General features: G+C 44.9%; 2 protein-coding genes across 3 annotated transcripts; one reads left to right on the top strand and one right to left on the bottom strand.

The window, feature by feature from the left end:
• Positions 1-718: 718 nt before the first annotated feature.
• On the bottom strand, positions 719-4502 carry dcaf7 (ddb1 and cul4 associated factor 7). The gene is made up of 7 exons (XM_054759557.1): positions 4130-4502; positions 3757-3915; positions 2938-3049; positions 2737-2855; positions 2449-2658; positions 2039-2156; positions 719-1596 (listed from the first exon to the last, which is right to left on the bottom strand). Exons 1-7 carry the CDS (start codon positions 4265-4267, stop codon positions 1424-1426), a joined length of 1029 nt encoding a protein of 342 aa, XP_054615532.1. The 5' UTR covers positions 4268-4502; the 3' UTR covers positions 719-1423.
• A 397-nt stretch (positions 4503-4899) lies between these two features.
• On the top strand, positions 4900-9435 carry ccdc47 (coiled-coil domain containing 47). 2 transcript variants are annotated; one of them, XM_054759636.1, is made up of 13 exons: positions 4900-5040; positions 5863-6173; positions 6251-6352; positions 7245-7419; positions 7489-7610; positions 7695-7760; positions 7831-7932; positions 8035-8145; positions 8217-8302; positions 8381-8439; positions 8525-8634; positions 8719-8886; positions 8974-9435. In XM_054759636.1, exons 2-13 carry the CDS (start codon positions 5874-5876, stop codon positions 9052-9054), a joined length of 1482 nt encoding a protein of 493 aa, XP_054615611.1. In that variant the 5' UTR covers positions 4900-5040; positions 5863-5873; the 3' UTR covers positions 9055-9435. The 2 variants fall into 2 exon arrangements, with proteins under 2 accessions (XP_054615611.1, XP_054615612.1); XM_054759637.1 differs by lacking the exon at positions 4900-5040 and adding an exon at positions 5059-5218.
• The last annotated feature ends 585 nt before the right edge of the window (positions 9436-10020 follow it).

Raw genomic sequence — 10020 nt, 5'->3', positions numbered from 1 at the left:
CAGTGTAGTGTCTTAACCTAACTAACGTCTTTGGCAGTGTCGTCCTCTGGAGCCTAACTGCTTAAACATGCCACGAAAACTATCTTGCTGGGGTAAAAAGCGTTAATGATTTTTTTAGGCTCCCGGCAGCTCACATCAAACGACAGCTAAGCCATGTGGCTAACACTCACCCGTACCTGTGTGACAGTCTGACGGCTAACCTAATAACTCAAAATATTATTGAATTCATTGGACGAGAGCAGCCTTTCTCAGCGGTGGAAGTTCTCCAAAGTCTCCTCTGGAAGTTTCACGAGTTGCCTTCAAAAAGTAAGTAAAATATGGTTTTGTCTAAATGAAGGTGATTTTATGGTTGAATTTATGGTTCCTTTCTTCAAATCATATAGCCAGCAGCAGGAGTAAATAAATTGAAAAATGTATAATTAATCCATGTGATCAATATCGGCCAATTTCAGTTCTGGATTATTGGAATCGGCAGCATGAAATCCTGATCGGAGCATCCGTAGTTTTGGAGTCATTCAGCTGCATAAAAACCCACGTTTATGTTGTTTCGTGTACTGGAGAATGGCACGTGACCCCTGGTCTCGGATGTCTAGTGCGTATTTGTCCAGTACACAAGTGGCTTTTGAGAATTGCCTTATGAGGAAAAAATAATTGATAAGCTCGGAACAGGCTGCAAGTCATGTCACACGTTTGTGGAGCACAATTACAAGTTGACACATGAAGGAATACAATTTATTATTAGAGCAAATTCCATGATACTTTATGAAAAACAAAAAAAAGCTACAACAGGACATGGCTATCTTAAATTGATATATTTATATGTATGTACATTTGCCTTGTAATGGCATGCTACAAGGACATGACCTTCAAGTGAGAAACAGAGCAAAAACATACAGTCACGCCTCCCAACACGTCCTAGCACAGGCTAACGGAAACAAGAAAGGAGCATACAAGTGAATGAAGAATTGCTGAGCGGTCGTTTTTTAAAGTGATGCTGCACATGAGGTCTCCAGAAGGTGGCGGCATAAACCAATCCCCCCTCAGGGCGCAACTCGGATGAGACCGTTTAGAGGGGACACGTTGGCTCAACGAGACCAGTAGAACATGACGGGAGTCCACAATCACCTTCACCTTCCGCCTTCACGACACAGACGGGCAAAAACCACCAGATAATCTCACAGCTGGCTCAAAAAAACACACCAAGAAAAAGTGTAAAAAATCTTCTTCAGAGAGTTCCAAGCACTACAAGAAGACTACCTGGAGAGCAGAATAAATAAACAGCTCGAACACATGTAGAAGAAGAATGGCGTAAAAGACTAAATGTAAGTTATTGCCGAGTAGGCGGGTTTGACTCCAAAAACAGTTCGCTCCAAGTCCAAACAAAGCTCCCTCCTCAATAGTCTGCTCCTCCTCTTCTTCTTCTTTAGACACGCAGGATCTCCAAGCAGTTGTTGTAGCAGATGGCGATCCAGTCGGGCTGCGTGGACGCCCACTGCACGTTGTTGATCTCCCCTTCGGCCGTGTAGGCCAGGATGGGGTCCTCGATGGCGCGTGGCATCTGCTGGATGTCCCAGATCAGAGCCTGGTGGTCGTCAGCTGAGGCAGGATGGAGGAGAAAAAGACGACGCATTTCAATCAGGAGTGGTTGCCTCAAGACTCCTATAATCTCCACCACACTTTTGGTTACACGGGCAGGTTAGTGCAGCGTGTGTCATGGTTCTCTTGTTCATTTTAAAAGGGCAGTATGCATTTTCTGTTAAAACTGACAAAACAAACACGTTTAGCAAGAAAGATTAAGTGTCTTTTGGATAATAAAATCTATATACAAATATACAACTATATACAAAAATAATGTAAAATAATTTTAAAATGAGTGTCTTTTTGATGTGTATTATTTCCAGGCTTTCACGGGCCGAATCTGGTCCGCAGGCCTTGAGTTTGACACCAGTGCATGGTATTATGTTTGTGGTGTTTGAGGTGTCCCAGTTCGTCCCTGCCCTTGCCCCGGTACCGGTCCTGGTAAAAGGTGTGTGTTTACCTGCGGTGCAAATGTGACACGAGGAGTGCGGCGCCCAGGCGATGCCGTTGACGCAGGCGCGGTGGTTGTTCAGGCGGGCCACTGGCGTGCACGGCACACGGACGTCCAGGATCACCACCTGTGTCACACAAATACAAGCCAGCGGACAGGTGAGCAGGTGATTCCGCTAAGCAGCATGGCGATACAGTGTAAGGCGCCAATCAAATCAACAAGGACGCCACAGGAGGAAGGACATCTTACTTCTTCCCATTCCGGAAGTGCACCAATCAACACACTCCCCCTTAGGTACTACTGCACTTGGTACTCAACAGAGGGTGCCAACAAGTGCTGACACACACATTTTGGTACCTTTCACCACTTTGAATCACTTTCACCAATTGAATCCAAGACTAGACGGAGCGTTTACTGACCTCCATGCCGTCCATGGCCATCGTAGCCAGGTAGTTGGGGTCCTGCTTGTTCCAGCAGAGGCGCAGCAGCGGGTGGTGCTGGGGGTCTTCGTAGATGATGGTGCTGTGCTCCAGGTGCCGCAGGTCAAACATGCGCACGGAACCGTCGGCCCCCACCGAGGCGAACATGTCCCGGCCGCCCCCCGCGCGGCTGAAGGCGATGTCATACACCTACAGGGATACACGCACGGCGTTACAAAATTCGCCCCGCGCTTTAAGTGAGGTGGCAACATCGTTTCAGCAGCTCGCCTCTTTGTCGTGAGCAATCAGCTGGGTCTTCACGTGGCCCGACACCAGGTTGACCCGGCCCAGCACCTGGCCCGTCTCCAGCCCCCAGATGGTGCAGGTGGTGTCGATGCTGGACGTGCCTGTGCCACAGTAGTCGTTGTCGTAACAAATGTCATTCGTCCCCGAGAGATGCACAGAGCTTCCGATTTTTTTTCCTCTTACCCAGCAGATTTGGATCCACCTCGTTCCAGTCGAAGGACGTGAGGGGAGCGCAGAAGTCAGAGTTCTTGTTGTTGTTCAGCAAACATTCAAGGCGCGTTTCTGTGTCGCTGACCTGCAAGATGGACGTGAAGTCAGTGTTTCCCATACATTCATTCAATTGTGGGGGCGTGCCACAAAAAAATTTGGACCGCCAAAAATAGACTCAAACACGTTATAATGGGGCTGTCTGCGTATGTTGCTTGTTGTTCCAACTCTGTACAGAAGATGGCATCGTAACCCTGCTTTGCACCTGGTCTGCCAGAGAATAAGACATAGCAGGAGGGATCAGTGTTGCCAACGTAGCGACTTTGTTGTGATATTGCGGACACTTTTGCAGACTAACATGATAGCACGTATCTCTCCGCCTCACCACCTAAAAGCACTCATAGGCAGCTGCATCTTGTTTGCGACAAAGCACAAAATGTAGCAACACAAGAAAGCTCATTTGTACTTCCAAATGTATTTGTTTTGCTTTTCTTTTTTACTCAGTTTTCTCATCCCATTAAAATGATATGGAAATGCATCAAGGTAAGTTATGCTAATTAACCCACCACCACAAATACAGTGTAGTCCTGTGGGAAACACTTTCATTTTGGTGATAACTTTAAGGGTGCGTTCATACTTGTACTGGGTACTCAGACTTGACCAAACTAACCACACTAGCACACAAAAAGGACCAAACATGACACGTGTCAACGCATCCCAAATAACTCTTTGATACAAAGAGATGACTTTGAGCCCACGTTGCATTAAACCGGAAGATGTCAGTAAATATCGTACCCTCCATATACGCAGATAGTCCCCACTGGTGGCCAGCAGGTCCGGGTAGACCCCCTTGGTGTCCGGGATCCACATGATTTTGGTGGTGGGGTACGGGTGGTCGAAAGTGTTCCTGCAGACAAACTCGGAGCTCTCCTCTTCTAGACCCACCAGCTGAACCTAACGACAAAGATCATCCATGCACATCAGCGTTACCACAGAGGGTGGAAACATGTTGACAATTAATTAGAATTCATTGCTGATTGCACGCAAAGTAACGGTGTGCTGACAAGCCAGTGACTGTTTTGATCTCGGCACAAAACAACTAGCATTAGCATTAGCTCAATCGCGTTACTATCTTTAGCCTCCGGCGATAAATGGCCCCCCCACACACCTTGTTGTTGTATTCCTCCACAAAGCTCCCCAGCGCCAAACGGAAGCGTTTGTCCGGCCGTACGCTCCAGTTCATGGCATAAACCGTCCATGGCGCCTCATATTTGTAGATCTCTTTTCTCTTGCCGTGCAGCGACATCCTCGCCAACTGCAGCTAGCACGCTCGCGTTAGCTTACTGAGAAATAAAGTCCCCCCTTGCGAGGCGAATGCGGTCGCTTTTGTTGAACTTGAGAGGATGGCCGGGGACAAGACGCGGCAATGGTCGCCGTCGGGCCGCGCAAATGTTGTTGTAAAGCAAAATATTGTCCACTTTATTTAACAAAGAGAGGCATTGCGCGGATCGGGCGACTGAGATCTGTCAAGACAGGCGGGCTACCAGTGACTTCCGGTTGGAGCTTTCAACGTAAAATGTATAATTTAGCAAAACTGTACAGTATTGCTTTTAAATATTTTATGTAACTGATATATCGATACATTGTATACATTTTATAGAAGTGTAGCTACACACAAACAACTCATGTTTTTAACTGTCTTGTAGATATAAATTAGACTTTCAACTCGGGGTAAATTGACTCTGTGAGTGTTTTGCAACGGTAAATACACACAAACCTCTTCGTTTCACGTTTGTATAGTTTGACCCAGACAAATGTTTAATTACATTATTTTTAAGCATTAAAACAGATACTTCCGGTATATATTTCAAAAATAAAACCCATTACAGCTGAGCACAGGAGGAGAACGTGGTTGGTAGTCACGTGATTATAAATTCTCGCGTTGACAGGCGCGTACATCTGCTTCTACTTTTACTTTGAAAGGTTAAAACCGTGTCAAAACCTTCAGACGTCTCATCCGCACACTTGGGGAGACTTCTTGGGATTAAACAGCCTAACGTGAACCCCGGTAACACTCCGGTACGGTACCGCAAGCCTAAATTCTACTCTCCGTTCCCATACGTTACACTTTATTGTCACGCTGACTTGATTTCCGCTCAACTTGGCACCTCACTAGCTAGTTAGCATGCTAACGCTAGCCAATAAGAAAGTAAGGGACTACGTGCTTGGGGGATGGTAGGACACGGGCGCGATTAAGGTAGGGGGATTTATTCCGACGTGTTTACAAGTTATAACACCTAAACTACTCGCACAAACATTCTCAGACTTTGTTACTGTGGCAACGTGTTTGTGTTTATTCATCTAGCCAGCTTGTCGCTCGCTAAGGTTGTGCTAGCTACAGATTTGTGGTTGATCGTTAACGATTCACTCACATACGGCAGGTGTTATAAGTTTGCCTCCACGTAGTGTAGATAAAGTTTAATTTCTGGGTTTAAAAGATAACATCCAAGACGTCGTTGGATGTCTTCGTCATTGTTTACTAGTTTACTGTCTCTCATTTGGGAGTTTTTCCCGATGGGCTTTGTCACATGACTACCAGTCTCCTGTTAAATTATTATTTTTGACCACCTGAGAAACGAAAGTCAGATATTTTTCTTGTTAAACGTTTTTTTTTTATTCTGTTCAACACTGATCGACACACTGAAGTCACTGATGCTTCATGCAGGGAAATGAGAAAAGCTCCCATAGCATTGTTTGACATGTATGCAGGACATGTATAATACTTAAGCAAATTTACTTAAAGATTTTAGGAAAAGATGATAAACATTTGATTTATTTCAGGGTCGTTCCACTACTCAAACACGTCTCATGTATTTGTTGTGTCACCTTCCCACTTTACAGCAGGTGCCACCATGCGAAGTGTATACCTCTTCCTGGTCCCCACCCTGCTGCTGCTCCTTCTGGCCCTCCCTGCCTCCAGAGGGCGCTATAATGACGATTTTGACGACAGCGAGGACCTGACAGACTTTGACGACAATGATTTTGCGGAGTTTGAGGACATGAGCGATGACGATGCGCCCGAGGCCGGAACCGCCACACCGCCGCAACGGGCCAACCCTTCCTCGCACGACCAGGAAGACGAAGATGAAGACGAGGCCACAGTGGAGCTGGAGGATGATGGTCAGGATGGCTTTGAGGACTCCGACACGCAGGTTGGCTTTAGGTCAAGACATATTGAGAAGATGTTGCTGTAACTGTAGTGAAGCTAATGCTGGCATGCGCTGTTTAGGATCAGGACATTTACAGCAAGTATGACCAGGAGGAGTTTGAGGGGATTGGAGACATGGAGAAGACAGGACATCCCGTGAAAGACCACCTCATAATCCACACGGTAAATCTGATTTTAAAGAAAAAAACCTTCCCTGAGCTTATCATTTTTTTTTTGTAGACTGTTAAGGCTTCGTTATGCTACAGCGTAGTCACTATGCCGACTGTTCTGACGGCATCTTGGTCCTGTTATATAGCTCTTCCGCAGGGTCTGAGCTTGTGACTTGCAGTTATCGACCAAAACACCAGGGGACAATGTTTTCCTGAGTGTTTTCCTGACTAGCTATTGAGCTTCTTGAGTAGTAGTGGGCTACTAGTAGTAATAAACAATGGTGACTTTGGTAATAATGTTTTGGAGGAAGAAAAAACAGGAAAGGGTAAATACTGGAAGTTATAAGTAAATTTGGAATCTGACCCTGCAAAAAAAATAAAGCATCAAAGTCAATTTTACTACTAATCTTATAGTTAAGTCTGTAGTTAAGCCTGATCTTTGACATAGAGCCCCAGCTCCCTAACATTTATCATATGGAAAATAACTTTTTGTTTGTATTTTTGTAAGCAAAAACAATGACATCATTGAATGAAATGGGCATTTAGAGGGTTCATTCTCAGGCTCTACATGTCATTTCCTGACTTTGATTTTAATACGCAGCCTCCTGAGTGCAATTGTCATTATAAATTATGTCACTGCCAAAAATGCAAATCTATATATTGTTACAAACATTTTAAGGTCATTCTAAAGGCAAAAATCCAAAATATATTACAGTTTGAATGCTCCCTAAATGTATAAAACAAGACCAAAGTAAAATCCTTTATACTCCCTAAACAGTTAAAGCTACACCAAAAAATGTAGTAATTTTCGACACTCCCTAATTTCCTGCTGGTGTCACAGTGTTTTCATGCTGAATATTATATGAACTCCATGTTGTAAACTGCTGTCTGTTGTTTGTGTGCAGGTTCCTCCGCATCTGCAGAACAGCTGGGAGAGCTATTACATGGAGATCCTGATGGTGACGGGCCTACTGGCCTACATCATGAACTACATCATCGGCAAGAACAAGAACAGCCGGCTGGCTCAGGCCTGGTTCAACTCTCACCGAGAACTTTTAGAGAGCAACTTTGCTCTCGTCGGTGAGTTTCTTCCATCGCTGTCGGGATGTTTTGTGATGTCACGGCTCCTCTAACAACGCGTGCACGCAGGCGATGACGGCACCAGCAAAGAAGCCGTGAGCACGGGGAAGCTCAACCAGGAAAACGAGCACATCTACAACCTGTGGTGCTCAGGACGTGTGTGCTGTGAGGGCATGCTCATCCAGCTGAAGGTGTGTGTGCTTTTGTGTGTGTGCATGTTATGCATGACTGTGACTGTTATACAATGACTGTTACGCATGCGTTTGTGCTTCCAGTTCTTGAAAAGGCAGGACCTACTCAACGTTCTGGCCAGGATGATGAGGCCCACCTGTGACCAAGTGGTTGGTACCATCTCAGCCAGATGGCTGCTTCTTAGTTTAGTTGTCTCACCAAGTGTGTGTCTTTGTGCAGCAAATCAAAGTGACCCTCAATGACGAGGACATGGACACGTTTGTGTTTGCTGTGGGCACCAAGAAGTCCATGGCCCGCCTTCAGAAGGAGATGCAGGACTTGGTAAGTAATTGAAAGTTGCCTGGTGGGATACATTATCAGCATCCAGAATGCTGCATTTACAGATCTTTTATTCACCTGTCCTGTACTCCACACTAAATGCAGAGTGAGTTCTGCGGGGACAAGCCAAAGTCCGGAGCCAAGTTCGGCCTTCCAGACTCTCTGGCTATCCTTACTGAGATGGGCGAGGTCACGGATGGAGTGATGGACAGCAAGGTGATGTTTGACCGTAATACTCTTAACTCTTTTATAACAACACTAAAGGAGGCCACCTTGTTGTGTTTTAGATGGTACATTATATCACCAACCATGCTGACAAGATCGAGTCCATCCATTTCTCGGACCAATTTTCTGGTCCAAAAGTTATGCAAGAGTGAGTATTAGCTTTAAAAATAGCATTTATTTGTGGTTTTGTGGCTGTTTGATGTTTACAGTATGTGTTGTTTTGCAGAGAGGGTCAGCCCTTAAAGCTGCCTGACACCAAGAAGACACTACTGTTTACATTTAATGGTGACTGTTTAGTCGTTACCACTGCAACATTAACAGAAAACATGCTTATTTGGTAAACTACATGTTTATTACGCCGTGTTTATAGTGCCTGGCATGGGCAACACCTCTCCCAAAGACATGGACGCTCTGCTCCCACTCATGAACATGGTGATCTACAGCATCGATAAAGTCAAGAAGCTGCGTCTCAACCGGGAGGTGAGCGCACACACTCAATTTCATTTGCAAACATACAATGTGAAGCTTGAAGAGCATAGAAGATCCTCACTGATGTGTCTGCAGGGAAAAATGAAAGCGGACCGCAACCGGGCCCGGGTGGAGGAAAACTTCCTGAAGCAGACTCATGCTCAGCGCCAGGAGGCCGCCCAAACACGACGCGAAGAGAAGAAGCGAGCCGAGAAGGAGAGGATTATGAACGAGGAGGATCCGGACAGACAGCGTCGCCTTGAGGTTAGGGCTGAAGAATTAATTTAGAATTGAAACAGTCTGGGACTGGTTTTCTTTGTGGACGACAAATTACTTCAATTCACCTTTCAGGAAGCCGCCCAGCGCCGCGAGCAGAAGAAGATCGAGAAGAAGCAGATGAAGATGAAGCAGATCAAAGTGAAGGCCATGTGAGAGAACGGAAGCTTCTGCGGCCACAGTGTGCGAGCAGACATCATATTTTCTGTGGCTGTGCCAAGCTCAGCCTGCTCTGTCGCCATCTGCTCATCTTGGCATTGAGCTAAGTGAGAAGGACCTTTTGTCACTATCACATCTTATCACCACAACACAGCATCATTTTTTTAAATTAAGTTTTCTTGGTGGGCTTTTAAAACTTCACCTGCTGTACCACATTTTTAAAGTTAAAACAAGCATCACAGTGGAGTTGATTTTAATTGTAATAATTAGCATTAACATAATCTTCAATGGTAAAATCGACTACATTTTAACTTATATCTCCTTGCAAGCTGTTTGTCATGGATGTCTGAGCAAAGTGAATAAAGTGCACTGAAATCAGTTTTGTTGTTGGTTTCATTCTGAGACATCTTGTCATCTGCTTGCAGGCTGTTTGTAATGGATATCTGAGCAAAGTCAATAAAGTGCACTGAAATCGGTTTTGTTGTTGGTTTCATTCAGGGATGTCTTGTCAGTGAGCAAAATGGTGCCTTCTATAATGGGGACTGGAACGGGTGTGGTTTGGTGCTAAATTTAACTTCACGATTGTGTCAGCACTCTCTGGACTAGATTTGGTTTCATCACATCGGCCAAACTGACTGGTTGGACGCAATGACTGAGGAGTTGTGGGAATTCATATATAAATATAACTGTATATTACATAGGTACCAAATTTGACAACCTGCTGAGGCTTGTTATATTGGTAGAGGATCTTGAGACTGTGCCACCATTAGAGATGAAAGATAACGAATTAAATGAAGTTAATTTAGTCAAGCTTATTAAGAGGTGCAATGTATACCGGTGATTTCATTGTGATGCTATGTGGTCTTACTCATGTAGTTCCCTGCAAAATCTTATGTTTTTTTTTTTTTAATGGATATTGAAGATTATTTTTATGCAAACATCACACTAGTAACTTTTGCTGAT

Source organism: Dunckerocampus dactyliophorus, chromosome 18 (genome assembly GCF_027744805.1).
Source record: "Dunckerocampus dactyliophorus isolate RoL2022-P2 chromosome 18, RoL_Ddac_1.1, whole genome shotgun sequence".
NCBI classification, from domain to species: Eukaryota; Metazoa; Chordata; class Actinopteri; order Syngnathiformes; family Syngnathidae; genus Dunckerocampus; species Dunckerocampus dactyliophorus.
The sequence above is the reverse complement of the archived record's forward strand: the minus strand, read 5'-3'. Positions and strand labels throughout refer to the sequence as shown.

Coding starts and splice junctions, on each gene's coding strand:
- dcaf7 (XM_054759557.1), bottom strand. CDS start 4,267: ATGTCGCTGCACGGCAAGAGAAAAGAGATCTACAAATATGAGGCGCCA. Junction 2,856..2,937: donor GGTGGATCCAAATCTGCTGG/GTAAGAGGAAAA, acceptor ACTGTGGCACAG/GCACGTCCAGCATCGACACC. Junction 1,597..2,038: donor GTGTCACATTTGCACCGCAG/GTAAACACACAC, acceptor ATCCTGCCTCAG/CTGACGACCACCAGGCTCTG.
- ccdc47 (XM_054759636.1), top strand. CDS start 5,874: ATGCGAAGTGTATACCTCTTCCTGGTCCCCACCCTGCTGCTGCTCCTT. Junction 6,174..6,250: donor TTGAGGACTCCGACACGCAG/GTTGGCTTTAGG, acceptor TGCGCTGTTTAG/GATCAGGACATTTACAGCAA. Junction 7,761..7,830: donor GGCCCACCTGTGACCAAGTG/GTTGGTACCATC, acceptor GTCTTTGTGCAG/CAAATCAAAGTGACCCTCAA.